Here is a 24,308-nt window from a genome sequence, read left to right on the forward strand (position 1 = left end):
GGATTTGAAATCAATTTCCCCAATTCCAAGTCCTGTGTTCTTTTAATGGGACCACATCCCTCATGATTCAGAAACTGGTCTAAGTAAAAACAGTGATACATTTCTAGACACAGAGCTTCTAACTAGGATGACAGTGTCTTATTGTAGAATTGGATAGGCCTGGATAATGACCCTTGGCAATCTCTGAATAGGAAGTAGCACATCTGGCAGTTTACCTTGGAAAGATTAATTCAAGGAAAATTAGTTGTCAGCAGTAGACAATGGTTTTAATGGGAAATTTGTTCCTGACTTAGTACAATATAGTTTTAAATGTTCTTTTCTCAAATTTGCTGACTCTGCGATATCAGCAAGGGGGTAAGAGGTGCCTCTCGGTGCTGTAAAGAATAATTTCTTTTCTTAGAAGCATTTTAATTAGATATTTAGGGCATCTCCTGAATATTAATTGGAAACATAGAACATTTCTCAGGAAAAGATCAAAGTCTTTAATGGATTCCAAATATTATGGCAAGCTAATCATTAAAACTGAGGTCTCTAGCACAGTAGTAGTAATCCCCAAGATGTGGGTTTACTTCTTCACTTCAATAGTTTTTTTTATTTGCTAAGCATGTATAAGACATTATAGGATATACAAAGAAGAATTAGACAAAAACACTGCCTTCATGAATCTTAAAGTCAAAAAGAAATCAAAATAATTCAAACTTATTATAATATTCTACAATTAATGAAAAAAGTAGTTGAGTGGTATAAACTAAACTCTGTTGGATCTCAAAGAAGGGGATCAGAGAAGATTTCATAAAAGAATTGACAACTGAGGCAGATTTTTTTAAGAGATTGATCAACTAACATTTACTAAATACCAAAAAGTATCAGACACTGTACTAAACTCTGAAGATGCAAAAAATAGTCCTTGTTCTTCAGGGGTTCAAAATCAATCTATAGGTGTATACAATATTAACAGATCATAACTATGATTATAAGGAATAAAATTATTGTAGCAGTTACACCCAGATTACACATAGACTCAGGAGATCCCGGATCCTACCTTTGATGTGATGAATGTTCATAAACAAATCACTTAATCTCCCTAAAGGAAATTCTATAAGCCATTATTTAGAGGGCTCAGCAAGCTCTTCTAAGACTTGTAGTGAAGAGTGAAAACATCAAGCATTTCTTTTAATATGAGGTATGTGTACTCTAGGTCAGTGAGATGGGGCAGTAGAGAGAACACTCGCTGGTCTTAAAATAAGGAATATTCATCTTCATGAGTTCAAATCTGCCCTCAGACACTTATTAGTTGTGTGATCCTGGCAAGTTACTTAACCTTGTTTGCCTCAGTTCCTCATGTGCTTAAAAAATAACGAGTTGGAGAAGGAAATGGCAAAAATCAGCCCAGTATCTTTGCCAAGAAAACCCCCAAATGGGGTTGTATAAAGTCAAAAGCAATTGAAAAGCAACAACACATGCACTGTGGAGATCTTTTTTTTTCCTTTTTCCATATCATCTCACTGTTATTTCCATATTAGTTTCATCTTTTGAGAATAAGTTTAAGTCATGATGAGAGAACTGTAAGAAATTTGGGAAGAAAATCAAGAAACTCAGTAAAGAGATAGACTATAATCATTACTTTTTTTCAGTCGGGAAAGAAATGCCCATATCTTCAATTTTCTTTAATACCATCCACAATTACTATGGTTACAATATTCAACATCCACATATCTTCTGCTCCATCCATTTCCCTACCATTGCTGCTGTTAGCCTGACTATTAGAAAAATCAGTTCTGCCATTTGAGAAATGAGCAGTGAAGAGGTAAGAATTCTGTCTTTGGACTGTCTCTTGATGTTAACTATGGCAACAAGGTCTTGAAATTGCAATTAGTCTGAGGAAGCCGAGGGAGCCAAAAATTGCAGCTCCTACCCAAATCCCAATCTCTCCATGTAACCTAGTATGAGATGATGAACCATAGTAATGTGCATTAACAGTCATGCCCTTATTTGGGTTCTATTCTAACATAGGGCATCTAACAAGTCTAAGTGTAGTTTTTTTTTACTTTAGTAGCTTGAAGTATGAAAGAAAAGAGGCCTCGGAAACCTCTAGAACTCATTTCTGAGTAATTCAAAAGTGACAGTTCATTTAGTCAAGTTTAAAATAACAAAAGCAAGAAAGATAATTGAAGACTGAAGATATGAAATAAAAACTAAAAAAGAAAAAACCTTCAACTATATCCAAGTTGATCTGTAATAACAAATATCTTCTAATAATCTACAAATTAATCTCATCTTCAGAGTGTTTAATTAGCAAAACCACTCTGCTAGGTGCTAGACTCTAGCTATGTTCGATGCACCTGCAGACCACTAATTAGATGTTCCTCCTGAAAGGTTGACACAGGGGAGAAATGGGATTCCATATCAACTCCAAGTTCATTTTGCTAATTTCTGCAGAAAAAAATGTGTGGATGTAAATGTCTTTTTTAAGTAAAAATATAAAATTATAGTGGAAGGAGTACCCTGGATGATTAGCATCATCTTTTCATTTACTCAAAATCCTTGCTCATTTAAGATTCCTAATGATGGAAAAAAACAACTATGGTTGATACACCAGGGATTCAGAACATTACTAAATAAAAATATCAGCTGGCTAGATTATTAAAGAGGCACCTTGCATTGCTGTAAGTGAGCAGTACCTCTGAATCTCAAAGGGATGCTAGTTTTCCTCCTGGTAGTAGACTTTCTGGCAATTCACTGATGAATCTGTCCCATTAAAATCAATACCCTGTTTAGCAGAGATTATCTCTTCCTATCACTGTGTCCATTGAATACACTTGACTGGTTCCAATCACTGACAGTTTGTGAAAAAAAATGTAATGATGCTGAGTGATCAGGGCAAATCCAATGTTATTTTCTGTAGCTGAGATTAACCAGCAAGTCAATTTTCTTGTCAGAATCTGAAGGCAGAATTTTTTTGTCTGGTAGTTTAAAAATATGTCTTGGCATTTCTGAGAAGAGTATACAGTAGGGAAGGATAGAAAATGATGGAGCTAACCACATGAATTCAGAATCTGATGAGATAAGTAATTTAACTCCTGCAGAAGTTATTCCTTTTCTTATATCCTTTTAATCACAAAGAAAGAAAAGCCTAGGCACTCCTGTTGAGAGTCACTATTTTTCATAGGATGATTAAAACTTGGATTATTTTTAAGTGTACCAATTTCTCCCTGTTTTCAATAGATCTCTATAAAGTCCCCATGTATTATTTTTCAAAAAACAAGCTGGTTAATTTTTTAGAAATTACTGTATTTAGGAAGAAAGGAAATTTTTCCAATTATAATATACAACCATTTCAGTGAAATTCTAAAAGTATTATTAAACCTCAGATATATGTTTTGTCCAAGGATAGATGAACACAGAGGGAAAAAATCCAGTCCATACGCAAGGGGAGTTTGTAGTTTACTGAAGGGCTAGGCCAAATGCATAGAGAAGTATGAGTCAAGGGAGAATATGTTATGGGCAAAAGAGAATTCTATACTAAGTTCACTGGGAGAATTTAGGAGGGAAGAAGCTAATTGCATTAGAGAAAGCCTCACAAAGAAGGTGACACCTAAGCTGAGCTCTGATGGATATAAGGATTCTGAAATATGAAGAAGATCTGGATTCCTGATATCCACAATATATTGATTGTTAAATCAAATAGGGAAGAGGAGATGGCATGCCAATGTCAGTAAACAACTGATAGTCCAACTGGCTGAAATGTAGCATCCTTAAAGGAAAATAATGTGATAAGTCTCAAAAGGTATGTTTAAGCCAGATCATGAGGGAGTATTCTAAAAGTCAGATTAGTGGGAATAAAAACCAAAGGTTTTTTTTTTTCTTTTTTTAGTGTCAGAGTCACTATTTTTTCATTTTTTCAAAATGCAGGTTCATTTTGTTATTTTTTATGAATTGCATAATCTCAGTTATCACTGTATTGGATCACATGAACAATGTATGAATTTTTCTATTTTAGGCTTATTAAGTTATCCTGCTTTTCTGCTTAAAACCTGCCATTTGTCCCATTATTTTCAGCCCTCTTACATTCAAACATCTTTAATTGGGTGAATCTTCTCTATTTTTAATGCATACTTAGTAATACAGTCTAAAAATAGCATAGCTTATCAAAAGCTGTAAATAAATTACAATTTAATTAGCAATTTTTATATTTCTGAAGATTTCAGATCTTATGTAACTATTTAGAGTGGGTACAATCTTATCTGAATGCTTGCTTAGGAAATTATTCTAAAGTCATGGAAATATTTATTTTAAATATTTACCATGAAATGTTATAACATGACAATTTTTGTATTGCAGCATATACAAGCTACTGGTAGTCTTAGTCTTATCAGGGAACTAAAGCTTTTTTTATTTTCTGGTACATTAGGTATATTAAAGCTCAAGAATCCAAGCTAATCAGAGGAGAGCAGTCTCTCTTAATTAAAGGCAATTAGTCAATAAACATTTGTAAAATGTTCATTATGTTCCAGGCATTATCTGCATTGTTAATATTTTTAATGAGATTTTATTGCTATAGTCTAAAGTTTGTGGTATTGCAATGAACAATATTAATGCCAGAAAAGATGTGAAAAAATGCATTTCCCCTCTCTTGCAAGAAAATGGGAGAGTAGGATTATGGAAATTAACATAGATTCTCAGTTTGTCATTTGGTTGGATTGATCTTTCTCCTTTTTTTGTTGTTGTTTTTAAGAGAAGTTGGGGAGATTGTATCTTGGCAAATGTTTAAGGGGAGAAAAACAAAATATAGCCCTTTTTTAGTTCATTATAATCACTCAATTAATGTTTAAGAAATGATTGCTTAGTAAAGGTCCTTAAGAGACTTGCTTCAGTGAAATATTTTTAATTACATAGAGACAGATAGATAAAGCATTTATTAAGAAGTTAACTATTTTTTCTATTTCTTAAATTCTCAAAAGTTCTTAGTCAGTGGAAATAAACTCTTTAAATATTATCTCAATTTTTACTTCTATTGACAATTTATTTACCAAACCCTTTACTTAGTTAGAGCAAGAGGATACCTTTCAGCCTAGTATAGGTCCTCGCCATCATAAATTCCAAATTAGAACAATCAAAATTAATAACATTCTACTCAATCTTGTTTACATGGTAAAATGCATTTCCAGAAGATTTGGAGATAATGCTTCAAGCAATCATTTATTATTATTCTTTTATGTGCAAGGTGCTATGCTAGATTCTGGAGATAGAAAGATGAAGGTGAACTAGCTCTGGCTTTCATGGAAATGACATGGTAATGTAAGCAGTAAGCTACTGGTTCTGGGAAATTAGAGGGCTTTTGCTTCCACAAATACAAGGTCAAAGGTCTTAGCTTCTGATCTTGTATAACATTATGTAATGCCACAATATAAACAAAGTTATTCTCTTCTACAATATTAATAATCCATTGTTATAACAGAAATCCATTGTCTCATAATATAACATCCCTGAACATAAAACTTTTAATCTAGGCCAAACCTGTTCCCTATATTTTCTTTGTTATCAGCATTTTCCTTAATGGCGAAAGGTGGGAGTATTTGATAACTTTATTATTTATCTATGCAATTCCCCAAAGATAACCATTAGGATATTCCATTTTGAAAGGAATGTTTGCTGCCTTCCCACAGTATATAACAGCAACCAACCAACTAACCAACAAATAACAATAATAATAGGTAGCATTTAGAGAGTGCTTTAAGATTTGCAAAATGCTTTAAAAAATATATCATTTTATCATGATACCAACCCTGGAAGAAAGGTACTGTTATTATACCCATTTTACCGATGGAAAAACTGAGGATAGAAGTTAAGTAACTTGCCCCGAGTTAGATTGAATTTAGATCTTCATGACTTTATGTTTTACACCCAATCAACTGTGTAACTTAAACTTTCCTTTGGAGCAAATTGTTAAACATTAAAACTTCTACAACAGTATTCTCTTTTTTAAAAAGATATACGAATATACTATCTCATTCATTTTTCCTGATCTCAACAGCTGTTTTTGTTTCCCCCTCCAATAAAAGTCTTTGTATTTATCATATAGCTATAGATATAGTAAGGAATTAAATTAAAGGTTTGACTAAATATGTGAGACTTCTAAATTAATATTGTGGTTGCCAATTTAAAAATATTATAGTGCAAGCCAAAGTGACTTTTATAGCAAGAGGTAGAAAGTGTGAAAGTAGAAAAATACAAAAAGAAGGTAGAGAAGATGTCTAGCCTATCACACTAAATATTGTTCTGTTGCTTGCCCAGCCTAGCTTGGTAAGCCTTGAACAGAGGACCCAGATTCCCCCCATGTGGCCTCCTCCAAGAGGGGAAGGCCTCTATGGAACTAATCTCTCTCCAGAAGCCAGGAAAGGAAGGCCAGCTACTCACTCACCCAAGAGTCAAGGTCCCAAGTGGAAGCCAAGGTCCAAGTCATAGCTCCAACTCATTGTCCCAGCCCAAGATCCCCTAAGCTGAAGATTCAAGTTGAAGACCCCCTGATCAAGACTTTCAGGACTTTTTATAGTCACCTTCTGTCCCTTCCCCTCTTCACAGGGGCCAATCACAGCTTCCAAAATGCCTAGCACTGCCCTCTGGGGCAGTGTCTATAGGATCTACTTCTTACCTCTGAAGGTGTTAACTCTTATCAAAGGATTCCCAAGTTTCCAATTAATTAGGTTAAAAGGGTGGAGCTCTCCAAGTAAGTGATTTATGAATTCTCTTAATAGCAAACTGTTAAATAGGGGTTAAAGAAGTGTTAATTGTGTTTGTATGTATATAAACTAAAAGTTTTATGCTCAGGGATATATAGATATAGAGGAAATATAGAGAGAGACATTTTAAACTCTTTACCTTCTTAGAATCAATTCTGTGTAAGGACTGGGCAATGGAGGTTAAGAGACTTGCCCAAGGTCACAAAGCTAGGAAGTGATTGAGGCTGGATATGAACCCAGGACCCCCTGTCTCTATGGCTCTCCATCCACTGAGACATCTATCTGCACCCTCCATCTCCCACCCTGGTCTTGCATATATATATATTTCTTGATAGAATATATACTACTTGAGGATAGAGACTGTTTCATAGCACCTGGCACCTAGAAAATGACACAATAATTTGTTACAAAAAATATGGAGAGGGTATCTTTCTTCCCCCTCACCACCTGCCACAATTTCAGAACAACCACAGCCTCTAGGCAAATAGGAGCATGTTATCTCTGACATTTGATTGTGAACTATTTAATAGCAACATTTCTCTTGCTTTTCTCATTTGTGTGCCCCATAGAAATAGGCATAGAGTTCTAGGGCTGGAGTTAGGGAGACAATCAGTGGAATAGACTTGGGATAAGTGACATCAGCAAGACAGTGTATGATAAACCCAAAGAATCCAACTTTTGGGACAAAAATCCACTATTTGACAAAAACTGCTAGGAAAATTGGAAAACAATATGAGAGAGATTAGGTTTAGATCAATATCTGACAACTTACACCAAGATAAATTCAGAATGCGTGAATGACTTGAATATAAAGAAGGAAACTATAAGAATATTAGGCAAACACAAAATAGTATACTTGTCAGATCTCTGGGAAAGGAAAGATTTTAAAACCAAGCAAGAATTAGAAAAAATTATGAAATGTATTGGGACTAGTTGCTCTTTGAATGTCTGATAGAATTCACTTGTGAATCCATCAGGCCCTGGTGATTTTTTCTTAGGGAGTTCTTGGATGGCTATTTAAATTTCTTTTTCTGATATGGGATTATTTAGGTATTCTATTTCTTCTGCTGTTAATCTAGGCAATTTATATTTTTGTAAATATTCATCCATATCTCCTAAATTGTTATATTTATTGCCATATAATTGGGTGAAATAGTTTTTAATGATTGCCTTAATTTCCCCTTCATTAGAGGTGAGGTCTCCCTTTTCATCTTTGATACTGTCAATTTGGTTTTCTTCTTTCCTTTTTTTATTAGATTGACCAGTACTTTGTCTATTTTATCTGTTTTTTCAAAATACCAGCTTCTAGTCTTATTTATTAATTCAATACGTTTTACTTTCAATTTTATTAATTTCTCCCTTGATTTTTAGTATTTCTAACTTAGTTTTCATCTGGGGGGTTTTAATTTGCTCACTTTCTAGTTTTTCAAGTTGCATGCCCAATTCATTAATCTCTGCCCTCCTTAATTTGTTAATATATGCACTCAAGGATATAAATTTCCCCCTGAGTACTGCCTTGGCTGCATTCCACAGAGTTTGGTAGGATGTCTCATCATTGTCATTCTCTTCAATGAAATTGTTGATTGTTTCTATGATTTCTTCTTTGACTAATTGGTTTTAGAGAATCATATTATTTAATTTCCAATTAGTTTTTAATTTTCCTGTCCAGGTGCCCTTACTAATTATTATTTTTGTTGCATTATGATCTGAGAAGGTTACATTTGTTATTTCTGCTCTTTTGCATTTGTTTGCAATGTTTCTATGCCCTATTACATGGTCAGTCTTTGTGAATGTACCAAGTGAGGCTGAAAAGAAGATGTATTCCTTTTTGTCCCTATTTATTTTTCTCCACATAACAATTAAATCTAATTTTTCTAGGACTTCATTCACCTTTCTTACCTCTTTCTTATTTATTTTTCGGTTTGATTTATCTAGATCTGAAAGAGGAATATTTAGATCTCCCACTATTATGGTTTCACTATCTATTTCCTTCTTGAGCTCTACCAGTTTCTCCTTTATGAATTTGGATGCTATGCCATTTGGTGCATACATATTGAGCATTGTTATTTCCTCATTGTTTATACTGCCTTTAATCAGGATGTAATAACCTTCCCTGTCTTTTTTTTTTATTGTTGTTTTTAAACCCTTAACTTCTGTGTATTAGCTCATAGGTGGAAGAGTGGTAAAAGTGGGCAATGGGGGTCAAGTGACTTGCCCAGGGTCACACAGCTGGGAAGTGTCTGAGGCCGGATTTGAACCTAGGACGTCCTGTGTCTAGGCCTGGATCTCAATCCACTGAGCTACCCAGCTGCCCCACCTTCCCTGTCTTTTTTAATCATATCTATTTTTACTTTGGCTTTGTCAGAAATCATAATAGCCACTCCTGTCTTCTTTTTCTCATTTGATGCCCAAAAGACTTTGCTCAAGCCCTTAATCTTAAACTTGTGTGTGTCCACCCGCCTCATATGTGTTTCTTGTAGACAACATATGGTAGGATTTTGGTTTCTAATCCACTCTGCTATTTGCTTCCGTTTTATGTGAGAGTTCATCCCATTCACATTCAGAGTTATAATTATCAGTTGTGCATTCACAGACATTTTTGTATTCTCCCCTAGTCCTACCCCTTCTTCTTACACTATTTCCTTTTAAACCATTGGTTTGCTTTAAGCCCGTATCCCTTATCCCCTCCCTTGATTGACTTCCCTTTCTAGCCCCTCACTTATTATTGCCCTTTTTTATTTTTAAAGGCCTAATGATTTCCCTCCCCATTTTTCTCCCCTCCCTTTTTTGACCTCCCCACTCCCCTGCTCCCCTTGGTTTATCCCTTCTGACTTTCTCAGTAGGGTTAGATAGAGTTTTATATCCCAATGGATAATATAGCTACTCTTCCCTCTCCTGGTTGATTACACTGAGAGTAATGTTTAAATATTACCTCTTAATGCTCTCTTCCTCTCCTTCTTATAATAGTATTTGTCCCCTCCCCTTCCCATGCCCTCTTTGTGTGTAATAGAATATCCTATTTTTCTTACTCACTCAAGTTTCTCTTGGTGTCCCCTACTATTTACTCCCCCTTTCCCATCCCCTATATCATCTTAGACCATTTAGTATTCCACCCTCTCCCTATGAATTATTCTTCTGATTACTATAATAGTGAATACTATAATAGTGAATAGAGATCACTGCAGAGAATTATACATGGCATTTCTCCACATAGGAATATAGATAATTAGATCTTATTGAAGCCCTTAAAGAGACAAATTTAAAAATCATGAGTTTTTTTTTTCTTCTCCCTCTTTTTCTTCTTATTTACCTTTTCATGTTTCTCTTGATTTTTGTGGTTGGATATCAAACTTTCCATTTAGTCCTGGTCTTTTCTGTGCCAATACTTGGAAACCTTCAATTTTGTTGAATGCCCGTACTTTCCCTGGAAGAAAATAAATAATTTCGATTACATTAAATTAAAAAGAATTTGTACAAACAAAAACAATGCAACCAAAATCAGAAGGGAAACAACAAACTGGGGAAAAATCTTTATAACAAAAAACTCTGACAAAGTTTTTTACTCAAATATATAAGGAGCTTAATCAATTGTACAAAAAAATTAAGCGATTCCCCAATTGATAAATGGGCAAGGGACATGAATAGGCAGTTTTCAGATAAAGAAATCAAAACTATCAAATCTGACATCAAACACTTCCTGGGTAATCCCAGGCAAATCATTTAAATTCTACTTGCCTTAGTTCCCTCAACTATAAAATGTGATTTTAAAAGCAACTATATCACTTGGTTGTGAGAATCAACTGAGGAATTATATGTAAATCACTGAGCACAATGCTATGATTTATTCATTTATATATGTAAAAATAGTACCAGTATATCTACTATATCAGTATCTACTATACCTCAATAGGTCATTGTTTTTCTCTTTCTCAGGGTTGTTTCCTTAAACTTGAATCATCTTTACAAAAGTGGGCATTAGTAGCTTTCTCATTGTTACCTGTTCCTTCTGTGGGTTCTTGTGAAATGACAATATGTTAAGTAGGGAGATATTATCCTCTCTCCCAGTATATTTTTTGTTGGTTTTTGAGAGAAGTCACGTCCCATCTTATCAGTAAGGTAAGAATTTCAGGTCTGGATCCCTGCAAGGTTAATTCAGCCTTTTAATTTTTGAAGAGGAGTTGTATTTCATAGACTTTAATTAGGGAGTGGAAGGGAATCTTGTTAAAAAATTTGAAATCCAGGCCTAGAGACAGGAGGTCCTAGGTTGAAATCTGGCCTCAGACACTTCCCAGCTGTGTGACCCTGGGCAAGTCACTTAACCCCCATTGCCTAGACACAGTATTGACTCCAAGATGGAACGTAAGGGTTTTTTAAAAAAAATTGAAATCCATAAGCCTCTACTCAGTCTACATGGCTTTTAGTTGTATGAAAACCAAACTCTTCAACTCAATCTTCATGGCATTTAGCAAATAAAACTGTATGTACAGTGTGTAGAAAACTGGGTTATAGAGCAAAGACTATGGGTTTATTATGAGCAGCTAGCTGAGCCTGAAGGAAGGGAGACTAATCTTCCTGACTTCATATCCAGCCTCAGACACTGTCTGTAAGTCACTGAATCCTGTTTGCCTCAGTTTCTCATCTGTAAAATGAGCTGAAGAAGAAATGACAAACCACTCCAGTATCTTTGCCAAGAAAACCCCAAATGGGGGATCTGAACATGAATGAAAGGACTGAACCACAATGATGTGTATTAATAAGCAGAAAGCATGAATTTGAGTGTAAACAATCACTACTTCCTAGCAGCACAATCGTGAATAAATCTTTGAACTTCCTTATTTATAATATGGGGAAGATTGTGCTGCCTATAATTCCCAAAGTAAGAATGTCATCTGTTCCAGCACATATCACACAAAGAAGCAACACCACAAAATACCAGATAAATGTTACTTCAATGTTAACAGCCTCCCAAGAATGCCCATTCCACTTTTAGATAGCCCTAATTGTAGGGAACATATGCCTTGCATTAAGCCTCAATTTTTTCTCTTTGTAACCTCCACTAATTTTTGTGGCTAATCAGAATAATCTATCCCCTCTTACATCTGACAGCCCTTCACTCATTTACAGGGGTGCTATGTAGATCAAAAGGATAACTCATGGGGGCAGCTGGGTGGCTTGGTGGATTGAGAGTCAGGCCCAGAGAAGGGAGGTCCTGGGTTCAAATCTGGCCTCAGACACTTCCTAGCTGTGTGACCCTGGGCAAGTCACTTGACCCCCATTGCCTACCCTTACCACTCCTCTGCTTTGGAGCCAATACACAGTATTGACTCTAAGACAGAAGGTAAAGGATATTTAAAAAAATGAAAAAAAAAGGATAACTCAGATAGAACATAATCATTATATAAACATCAATTCTGCTATGATTTTAGGTAGGAGCAAATGAGGTCTTTTTGGTTATCCCCTGGCAATCTGTTGTTATGAACACAGCAGATACTGTTGTACTAATACCTGGCTTCTTCATTATCCTAACTCAAAGGCAACTGGATACATACTAAAATATGAATTACTCAAAAAGATCCTTGTCAGAGGAAATAGAGGCAGTGTAGACATGAACAAAAGTGCTATAATCTGCAATAATCATTATTGACATTATTTCTATTGACTTTCCTAGCAGGATGCCAAATGCTTCTCACATTACAAATCTAAGTTTACTGCTACTTAACCCAAACATCACCTAAACCAATCCAGTTTCATTGTCGCAGAGCCACCTTCTTTTCCCCACCTGTAATTTCCATGAATTGTCAACTCAGGAGCTAATTTTGACATGTCATCAATAATCGTTATCAGTTGGAGTGTGGTGTCTCCATCAGTAATTAATGATATGATAAATAGGGGAAAGCAAGAAGGCTGGGCAAGAAATCAATTTTAATTCATGAGAATATAAGTCTATGGTATGTCTGCAAAAATCTCTAGTGAAATTGCAGCTGGAATTGTGATTCCCTGGAGCTCTGTTTGTCAGATCAGTCCAGAAAATCACTACCTATTAATTTTCTTGTCTCAAACAAAAGTTTTCTTTTATTTGAGCCCCAATTGTTGTTCATGCAATGGAGCACTCTTGAACAAGAGGTTCCTTAAAGTCTCTTTTCTTTCCATTTCACCTTTTCTTAACATTTCACCTGTGATGTATATTACCATATTTGGATATTTAATGTATGCTTTGTTTTATTTTCAAAACTTGTGCCCCGAGTCCTGTGGTGTAAGGGCTCAGACACTGAAGCATCATTTATCATTTATCTACTTCATTCAATGCAATGGAACTTGTCATTGATGCAGCACATTATTTTTCCCATTTAAGTGATCAGGGCTATAGGCAAGGGAACATAATGAATTTTACTTAAATTAAAACACATGTGTATTATCTTTGCAAATGTCCAATCTCTCATGTCCACAGAAACTAAAAGAAATTAGGTCAGGCATCATGAAAAGATCAGAAATTGGGTATATACTAGTGACCTTTGCAGCAAAAAATAGAAATATAAAATATACAGCTCATTAGATTTGCTTTAACTCTAGAATTACTGCATCATGTCAGCTAGAATGGTGCAATGATTATGGTCACAGTAATGTTGAAAATATGTAAGTTCGAAGGGCATTTCTCAGATTTCTTTAAAGTACTCAGGGTCACAGAAATAATGTCCCCTACAATCTCTTCCCCATTACCTACACTGAACTAAGGAAGATCTAGAGTGAGAGGTTGTGGGAAAAGAAGCCTCTTGACTGATGCTGATTCTCAAGGTCAGTAAGACAGAACTGTTCCTGGTGCCAGCAGGGCTTTAGAATTGCTTTGGAGAATATTTTATAACTAAATCTTATCCCTAGGCCTAGAATGCCTTTAGAGTGACCTAGATCCTTCCCAGACTGGAAAGAACAAGACAGCTATGTTAACTCCTGTAGAATACCCCAAATAGCCCTATTAGCCCTATCTTAATTTATACCTATAATCTCACAAAATAAAATTTAAAAATTTCCATTGTACAATATGTGTAAAATAAAATATTCTATGATTTGAGGACATTAATGTGATTAACCTCTGGCCCCATTACTAATGATAATCTACTTCATTCCTCACTGTTTGTCCCTTACTTCATAATTCTCAAATACCTTAGCTTAAAGATTGCAAAACACTTTAAATACACACATCAATCCTACCAGAGAGCCATTAGAAATCTATATTATTGGTGAGGGACCTGAGATTCAGTGACATTAAATAACTTCCCAATATTCATATTTAGTAACTGCCAAAGGTAGTTCCGTTCCCACAACAGACATCTTTGTAGTATGAAGGATCCAACATCCCTCCTTCATCCGTGGGCTCTTCTATCCCTCCTCCTCTGTGGGCTACTTCCTAGAGAGGGAGACAGAAAATGAAAAGCAAATATGACAGTGTCGGATGAAAGGAAAGGAGATGTAGACAAGGTTAAGGAGCTAGAAACTGAGACTGGATGGGACCTACCTCTTGGTCTTTAGAAACTTGAACTGAAGGGGCAGCTAGGTGGCTCAGGGGATAGAGAGTGAAGCAAAGGGATGAGAATTCCTGGATTCAAATCCAGCTTCAGACACTTCCTACCTCTGTGATTCTGGACAAATCCCTTTCCCCCCATTTCCTAGGCCTTGCCACTCTTCTGTCATCAATATTCAGCATTGATTTTAAGATAGAATGTATGAGATTAAAAAAATAATTTGAACTGAACGTCTTAAGGCTTAAAACAGGGTACAAAAAGGAGACGAGATGGTAAAGAGGGCAAGAAGTTTTCCTATTTGTCTTCCCAACCTTCACCCATAGGATACCTATTTAAAAAAAAAACAAAAGCAAAACACTTGGCTTTCAGGACTTTTGTCAGGTTTCTGACTCTATATGCCATGGTATGAGAAAGGGAAATTGAGTCTAAAAGAGTGTGGTTTCTGATTCTTTAACTCCTATCCCTGCTAGATGGTACGACTCAAAGATCTGCTGAAAAAAGTGTTTTGTATTTTCAATATTCCTTTGCCTGACCACAGAAGGAATGGATGTAAAGGACTAATAAAAACTATAACTCTTCTAGAACTCCTGGGTTCAGGGAGCTCAACGGACTATCAAGGTGAGGGAGTATCTGGGTCTAGGTCTACAAGAAAGTTTGAGTACACATCTCCATGGTAGATATTTTACTATCCATTGTTTACAGTTTGTATTGTCCCTATGCCAAGATTAAAACACTATCTATACTTAATTATGCTCTGTCTGTTCCTGTGGGAAGAGATTACATAATGCCAATGTGACATGACTACAGCCCTGGTAAAATATGATAGATGGCAGACAGACTTAGGGTTTCCAGTAGACTGGAGATTAAAGGCTGATTGGCTCAATCCATACCATGCACAACTGCTAGGCTGATCAAGTGGCCAATGAAGAGAAAATCAAGTGATTAAATATTGTTATTCACTGAAAATTGTGGAGAAGTTGGCACTCCCATTGTACTTGAACTCATTGTATTTATTTTTCTTCGTTTTAAATCTCCCTATTAAATGTCAAGCTTCTTGAGAGCAAAAACTTCATCTTATCTAGACTTTGTTTCTTCTCCAATGTCTAATATAGTCTCCTTTTATTCCTTAGGTGTTTGATAAATAGTTACTGCTTCTTATGTTGATTGTTCTTAAAGAAGCAAACAAAATCAATTTTGAAATATTCAACTCAACTCAGGAAATATTTTAAAGCTTCTGTTATGTGCAAATCTCTACAGTAGGCAGTGGAGATACAAAAAAATCCTTTCTTCTGTTCTCATGGAGCATAAATTCTACTGGACATGAAGAAATTCGTTTTAGAATTACATGTCATTTTTTGCATTCAAATGTACTATTTTATCATTGCATTAATGTACCCATTTGAATAGCAAATGGTCAAAAATTAATTATTATTACATATTTGCACAGTTAAATGAGTGTCAATTCTGTTAACCTTGAAAATACTTCCACAAGACTGGGAAATGTTAAGGGAATATTTCAAACTTGTATAATTTTGCTACTTGAAAACAATTCAAAACATTTAAATTAGTTTACCTTTAAGGTATTAGGATTAGAAGGTCATAAATGCCAAGCTAGAAAGGATCACAGACGCTATCTACTCCAGTACCCCATTTCAGGAGAAACTAAAGCCAAGAAGAGGTGATTTAACAAGATCACAAGAATTATAAGGATCAGAAGTAGGATATGATCCCATGTCCTCTTATACCAGAGCCAGTGTTTTTCTCCAGTACTAAAGATTTAGCTGACTTTATCTAAAATGTCTTTCTTTGAAAAGAATATGAATAATTTTAACTTTCTGTAACTTTCCTCCAATAAAATGTAAAGTCCCTTAGCACATGGGCTGCTTAATTTTTGTCTTTGTATCACCAGTACCTAGCATGGTACATGGCACAATTAAATGTTTGATAAATGCTGTTAATTATTATCTTTTAAAGTATATGTGTGTCCATTTGTAATAATAGCACATATGCATCTATATATAATATAGGTACATTTATTATTTTTGCATATATTGTTGTTCAGACATATGCAACTCTTCATAACCCCTCCATGGTCCACAGCTATCTAAGGAGTTTTATTGGTAAGAATACTGGAGTGGTTTTCCATTTATTTCTCCAGCGGATCCAATGTCAGGCAATCAAAGCTTAAGTAATGTGTCCATGGTCAAACAGTTAAAAAACATCTGATAGGGGGCAGCTGGGTATCTCAGTGAATTGAGAGCCAGGTCTAGAGATGGGAGGTCCTAGGTTCAAATTTAACTTCAGATACTTCCCAGCTTTGTGACTCTAGAGAAGTCACTTAATCCTTATTACCTAGCCCTTACTACTCTTCTGTCTTGGAACCAATACACAGTATTGATTCTAAGACAGAAGGTAAGGATTTTTTTTTGTTTTTTTGTTTGTTTGTTTGTTTGAAGTGTAGTTCTAGGGTGGTAGCAGTGCCACTAAATATATTTGAAACACAAGCATAAATCATACCTCAGGAAAGAAGTATGAGGAAAAGATGAGTCCAAAGTAGAGCAATGCCATAATGACTAATCCTCAGGCTGTATCTACCCTGAACCATTTGATAGTCTGGGATAGAAGTATGGCGTCTTCTATGATGTCAGCATCCTGGCTCAAATCTTGTACAACTTGTGCTAATTATCACAATTATGACAGTGCTAACAAGTGATTAAAAAAGTAATGGTCTCCCCAATTACTTGAGACAGTAGTTTATTCTTTTTTATTTTATTTTCAACTAACAAAAATATATTTTCTTCCTCACAGCAACCTCACTCACATTAGAAAAAAAAAAGAAAACAAAGCTTGGAACCAACATGCAGACTCATATAGAAAATTCCCACATTGGCCATTTCCAAACATAAATTTCATTCTGCACCTACAGATAATTACTCTTTCAGAATATATGATTCATCAAACCTCTGGGATCACTGTTGATCATTTTTTAATCAGAGTTCTTAAGTCATTTTAAGTTTGTCACTATATATTGTTATTAAGTAAATTATTTTCTGATTCTATTTATTCTGCTATCAATTCATACAAATCTTCCCAGGTTTTTTTCCAGAAATTGTCACGTATCTTTTATGGTACAATAATTTTTATTAAATTTATATATCAAAGTAGTTATATCAATAGGTATAAGGGGCATGCACAATTTAGTGAATTTGGGAACATAGTTCCAAATTGCTTTCCATACTGATTAAACCAATTTATAGCCTACCAACAGTCCATTAATGTGCCTATTGTCTCATAACCTTTCCAGTATTTGTCATTTCCCATTTTTTTATTAACTTTGTTGGTCTGATGGGTATGAAATAGAACCTCTGTGTTACTTTTATTTACACATCTCCAATAATACATTAGAACTTTTTTTTTTAAACCCTTGTACTTCGGTGTATTGTCTCATAGGTGGAAGATTGGTAAGGGTGGGCAATGGGGGTCAAGTGACCTGCCCAGGGTCACACAGCTGGGAAGTGGCTGAGGCCGGATTTGAACCTAGGACCTCCTGTCTCTAGGCCTGACTCTCACTCCACTGAGCTACCCAGCTGCCCCAGAACTTTTTTTCATACATTTGTTGATAGCTTGGATTTCTTCCTTTGAAAACTACCTGTTTATATCTTTTGATCATTTATCAGTTTTGAAATGTTTCTTATTCTTATAAATATTGATAATTCCCTTAAATTCATGGGAAACAAGACCTTTATCAGAGAAACTAGCTGAAGAGTTTTTCCTAGTCCCTATTTCCTTACTAATTTTAGTTTCATTGATTTTGTTTATGCAAAATCTCTTTTTTAATTTTATGCAAATAAAACCATTCATTTTATCTTTTGTGATAATCTCTTATTTGATGATGAACTATTCCTTATCAATAGATCCCCCCAAAAGATAATTTCTTCCTTGCTCTTTTTATTTTAATCACATGACCCTTTCTATCTTAGTCATATATGATGGTTGTTCCTATTTATATAGGGCTCTATGGTATCCCTAACCATATTTCATTATGGTAAGCACCAGGTAGGTTTCTATGATGGATTCTTTTCATCTTTATTCTGATTTTATAGAAAATTACTCTTTAATGTATTTAATTTCTTTTTAATGATCTATGCTCTGGGTGTGGGGCAGAAATTCCCCTCTCTTCCTAGAGAACTTGCATTATTGTTTTTTTCATAACATTTGATAACAGTGAAGTTGAGTATTTTGTAATTAGAGCAAGAAGGTGAGTGTGATATAAAGGCTGCCTCTTGTTTTGGTATTCACTCCTTTCATCGCCTTGCTACCTTATGCTACTGTTCTACAAAGCGTTCCATACTAACAAAGCTCACAGTGTTATTAGTACTAAGGGCTGTCACTTCACAGCAGCAAAGGATGCCAGCATCTAATTAACTCTGTACATCAGAGAACTGAAACTGAATTCCTCTTTACAGAGATATGGATCTCTTAAAAATAGGTGGTCAGGGAGTTCACCAGGACTTACTATTTTGACTGTAACTGCAGGCATTATTTGACAAGCAGCAAGTAAGCTGCTTTAAGTTCAAAGGATTTTCAAAGTTCTATGAAACCTCAGAGACAATCTATTATAGTCCCCTCTTTTAATGATAGGGAACTAGAAACCCAGAATGGTTAAAGGATTTGTCCAACGTCTTTTAAATTTTTATACTTGAAACAGACCTTAGAGATCCCTAAATTCAGTGCCTTCATTGTACAGATGAGAAAACTGAGGCACAGGAAGCTAGTAATTTGCCAAAGATCAAATGACTATTTAATGGAAGAAGCAGAAATAGAATCTTATTCCTTGCCCAGAACTCTCCATTGTTTCACTCTGTACATCAGCTAACGGTGAGCACTAATTTATTCAATTGTATTGATACTTCTGGTTTCAGATATATATGATTTATTTTTTAACTACTAGCTGGTATTCTTTTATAGACAGTAAACAAAGAAACATCAGTGAAAGTGCCCCTCTACAAATATGGCTTGAAGATGCTAGCAACTTCTAAAGAATATAACTGTCACCAAGCAAAAAAGCAAACCTTTATCAGTAAGAACGGAAGTGACATAAATCAAAAATACATCTTTTGGTGATCCTTGGTGGGTACTAGATTGTAGATAGATCCTTTTCCCGCCACTTACAAACTAGTCTCTTCCTATCTTTACCAGTCTTCTGGACAGCTAACTGAAAGATAGGTCCTAAAATCAGAAAGACCTAAGTTCAAATCCAGCCTAAAGTGCTTGCTAGCTCTGGGCAAGCATTTCTATTTTCTCTGCCTCGGTTTCCTCATCTGAAAAAATGAGGAAAATAATAGCACCTAACTTCAGAGTTGTGGTGAGTATTAAGTGAGATAACATTTGTAAAGCCTTAACATAGTACCCAGCATAAAAGAGGTACTTAGTATATGCTCATTCTTTCCTTCTTACTCTATATGCTTTCCCATACCCTATGCAATCCACCTACATTGTCCCTCTTGACATAGGCCAATGTATTTTCTTACTCCATGCCTTCTCCTCATGCTTGGAATGTTTTCCTTCATCTCGTTGGTACCCCTAAGTTCCTTCCAAATTCAGTTCAAATACTATCTTCTACAAAATGATCTCCACTCCTCACTAATTTCTTCTCTCTAGGATTACTAACCAATTTTGTCTTCCTTTGTAGCCCAGCAATTAGCACAGTTCTTGGAACATACTAGGTACTTAATGAATGCTTGTTATAGATGATGGTGATGATCATTAAATGTAAGTTGCACATAAGAGGTGCCAAACTTGTGGATTAATTCAATTTTTGATTGATTAGACATAATGGCTTTCTTTTTATTCCTTTAGATACTAGCAAATGTTATCATTTTCATCTGTGGAAACCTGGTTGGAGCCTACCACAAGCATCTCATGGAATTGGCTCTACAGCAGACATATCAGGACACTTGTAATTGCATCAAGTCCCGAATCAAGTTGGAATTTGAAAAGCGTCAACAGGTAACATTAATCCTTATATCTCATGCCTCTATTAGTCATTTCATAGGTATTGAATCAATGGTCATTCTAAATATAAAGAATGAGCATTCCAGTGAGTTAGTGCCATACTCATTGGTATGTTTGTCCTGTACATAGCACTGCTGGAATCACAAAGTAGGAGAGCAGCCACCTGTCATAGGAGTTTTCAATCCATCAACTAGTATGTATTAAAAACTTAAAAGCTACTAAGAATTGTGTAGATACAAATTCAAGTAAGAAGAAAGACAGTCCCAGCCATCTGGGATGTTTTATTCTAATGGAGTAAGATAAAGAAAACTGAAAAGGAAGGAAATAAAGGTACTCAGCTTGGGTGGGTGGTAAACAAAGTCCTGAGTAAAAGCCTGGAGGTTCTGGAAAGAGCTGAAGAATCAGAGGAAGAGGAAGCAGGAAAAGAGAACACTTCTAATGTGTGAATTCCAGGGCTGTAGGAAGGCTTATGACTAAAGAGCTTTGTCAGGATAAAGGAAATCTGGAGCACAGTCTAGAAAGGAAATGTCAGATCCTTATTAGCCACATGTTTAACACAAATCAGCCAACAAATATTCATTGGGTGCCTAAAAGTGTATCTAGCACTGCCCCATCTAGAGGGTGAGATACAAAGAAAATATGACTGAGTTCTTCTTCCAAGTAAGTCCCCTGGACCTTAATTTCACCATATGTGTCAGGCCTGGCTGACAGGATTCCAACCTGAGACTAATGAGATGAGAGATTGAGTAATATAGCAAAGCTTTATTGTGGGATAGGAAGTAGGGCGGTGGTGATAGTGGTGGAGAAGGAGAGCAAGGAGGGAACCCACAACCAGTAGATGGCTAGGGGTCTCCACCTGGGTGGAGAAGGGGGCAATATTTTATAGGGTGTTGGTCTGGGATGTTGTCTCTATTGGGAAAAGTTGGGATACTTGGTTGGAGCTTATTGGATGGCCTTAAGGGGGTTGGGAACCTTGGTCTCTAGGGGTGGAAAGTCATCAGGTCTGATGGTCAGTGGTGCAGGAGGTCATTTGTCTAGGCCTGACAGGGAAGTCTTGGTGTCCTGTCAGGTTTTACTATTGTGGTAGTTTCTGTGTCAAGATTGGGCAGGTGATAGGGGAAGGGGGAAAGGGAAAAAGGGGTCTGGTTCCATGATCTATTTTTATGTAAAATGAAGGATTTAGTTTGGCTGGCTTCTGTGTATCCTTCTAATTCTGGATAGGTGATCTTTCACCTTCTATCCTAAGGCAATATCTTGCTCCATGCCTGCCCTGCTCTTGGTCTGGCCTCTACTGCCATTATTCCTAAGATTCTGCTTCCTAAGGAGAAGCACTGATTACTTCTGACCAATAGATTATTTTTTACCAACTCCAGGTTTCTGATTATTTCTTGGCATAAAGTTGATAGAGGGAAAAGTCACCTAGAGAGTGGTCATAAAGAAGGAAATGATAAACATAAGATGACCTCTGGAATGATGGATCCATTATTTTTAAAGTGCTCTAAAGTTTACCAAGTACATTACATCCCTTATCCAATTTGATCCTGACAATAACCATGGGAGGAAGATGCTATAGCCATTATTATTATTACTAAGTAATATAACATTAAGTTATGTTGCTTTCCTGAAAATTATCTAGCTTACTTAGAAAGGGCCATACTGGTAAATGGAATGGAATTCTGTCCTGACTATGAGTCAGCTGCTTTTTTCTCATTTCCATTATATTATACTGCCTTAGGTAAGTAGTCCTGTCTAAATGGTGGCAGAAAAGAGAATAGCAGTAAAATAGTAGTAGTCTTATATTATGTTAATAGTCTCCTCTGACAGTATGCATAATTGAGTGTTGAGAAACTGTCAGATGATAAATTCCTCCTTTACAACATAATGGACTCCAGAGCATGGACCATGTATTCTGTTAACTTTGTAATTGCCATAGCACTGACTGCACTATGCATTCACATAGCTGTATATTTAGGGGGGAAATAAATAAAATTGTAGCTAAGATTATTATTTAATAGAAAATGCTTGGAGGGTGAGATTTGGAAGGCATGAAGTTTGCTGGAGTGAGTGGCTAAAGACAGGTGGACTTTGGTAAGGCTAGTGGTGAGCACTACCCAGAATATTGAGGTAAAAAAGGACATTTATTGGCAGAGCAGAGGGGCAAGCAATTTGTCACCTGACAATGGCCTAGGATTCTTATATTATCTCCTTTCTCTCTCTACTCTTCTTCGACAAAGAAAAATCTGAGTGGTATATTGTGTAGGTGCAGCAAATAGGTTAAAATTGTAGAATCAGAGGCCCTCGTGAGAGGAAAGTTCCTTTTAGATCATGTAATCCATCTTGTACCAGAATGTGAATCCTTGGTTATAATAATAATGATAAACTACAAGTCACTGCCCAGTCCTGTTAATGTTTTTCTTTTTTATTTTTGTTGCTTATTAGTTGTTGCATTTATGCATGAGTTGGCTTTTGTGTTGAGAAAATTTTAAGTTTCTCCATACCTTACCTCCATGGCAACTAATATTTGTTACTGTGTACACAAGTAACAGTCAATAAATATTTGTTAAATCAATAAAATAAATGGCAAAATGCTTATTGAATCAATAGGATTGAATGGGAACTGTGATTTTTCTCATCCCAAAAAGATGCCTGAAAGCAACTGTTTAGTTCAAAGAAAGAGATTCTTACAACAATGGTTAGACTTTAGACATTTCCAGTGACTTGTGAGATTCAAGAGGAAAAAGGTCTATGAAGAGAATCCCAGTAGAGAATCTGATAGAAGATGGTGACAGAATAAGGATGGGATTAAAGAAAAAAATTTATTTTTCTAGATACCTAGAATTGTAGTGATACTAATGACTATGAAGAAATTGGGAAATGGTCAAGGTGTCTAATTTATTTATAAATATGCTCTATGTATTGCACATTTAAATTTAGGTCATGGTCGGACATATGAATGAAAAATCTGCTTCTCATATGATTTTTTCAAGATGTGTTTTATTGATCTCTGAAAAGCCAGTCTATAACAGAAATTAGCCCCATGATTCTATTCAAGGCAGTAGCTTACTAGTGTGAACATTCACATTAATGTGGGTGCTATTAGCTTTTATTTCCTTCAATCCAAGTTACTTTAAAATAAATTGTGGCATTGGGAGCCATCAAACTCAGTCTGAGTATTGAAATTGTTATTTTGTTTATTTGGCTTTTTTTTCTATTGGTTTGATCTCCTGATATTAATTTCATTTTTGGAAACATGAATTGCATCTGCTCATTCATACAGTAATACCATACCGTTCTATAGTTTGGATCTTGAAAAAAGTAATTTCATGTAAAAGTATTCTTATACAAGAGAGGTTATATCTTCCGGGTTAAGATGGCGGCAGAGTAAGAAGCAGCTCTAAACCTCTCCTGACCGAAACACACAAAACTCCTCAAGGGGACATAAAAACAAGTCCAGACGAACGGAGGAACCCCACAACAGGGCACAGCGTGGAAGGTACGTGGAATCGAGACATTTCCAAGCTAAAAAGGGCTCTCACTCAAGCGCGAGCTGAGCAACCGCCCCACCCCCACCCCCTCCACACTCACCTATAGCTCTGAACCCAGCTAAAAAGAAATAGAGCAAGTTTGGGGCACCCATCAAGTCATCAGCAGCTCCGGGACCTGTTCCTGAGAGCAGCAAGACTTAGGACCCCATTAAGTCAAGAACGCACGCGAAATCTGAGCGCGCGCGCGGGAGCGGACGCTGGGAGCGGACGCTGGGAGCAGAGCGCTGGCTGAGCAGAGGCGTGGGTGCCGGCTGAGCAGAGGCGTGGGTGCCCGCTGAGCAGAGGCGTGGGTGGAGGCAAACACAACCAGGAACTAAAGCCTAAGTGGGGAACCAGTGCAGACGGGTATACGACTGTGGAAGTAGCTCCCTGAGACTTGTAAAGAAACCTCCTGCAGAGGTTCAAGCAAGGGAATCCACCAGGGGGCTTGACCTTGGAAAAAACTAGAACTCAGTCCTCAGGAGCCAATAGATCTCAGACAGACACTGAGA

The 24,308-nt window shown here is 36.1% G+C and overlaps 1 protein-coding gene across 1 annotated transcript in view; it reads left to right on the top strand.

The window, feature by feature from the left end:
* Nucleotides 1–24,308, top strand: part of ADCY2 (adenylate cyclase 2) — a 574,349-nt gene that overhangs the window by 292,242 nt on the left and 257,799 nt on the right. The window contains exon 4 of the mRNA XM_044681919.1: nucleotides 20,117–20,266. Within this exon, the coding sequence (XP_044537854.1) occupies nucleotides 20,117–20,266 (150 nt within the window). The remainder of the gene's footprint in view (nucleotides 1–20,116; nucleotides 20,267–24,308) is intronic.

The sequence above is a fragment of the Gracilinanus agilis genome, chromosome 1 (assembly GCF_016433145.1).
Source record: "Gracilinanus agilis isolate LMUSP501 chromosome 1, AgileGrace, whole genome shotgun sequence".
Taxonomy (NCBI): Eukaryota; Metazoa; Chordata; class Mammalia; order Didelphimorphia; family Didelphidae; genus Gracilinanus; species Gracilinanus agilis.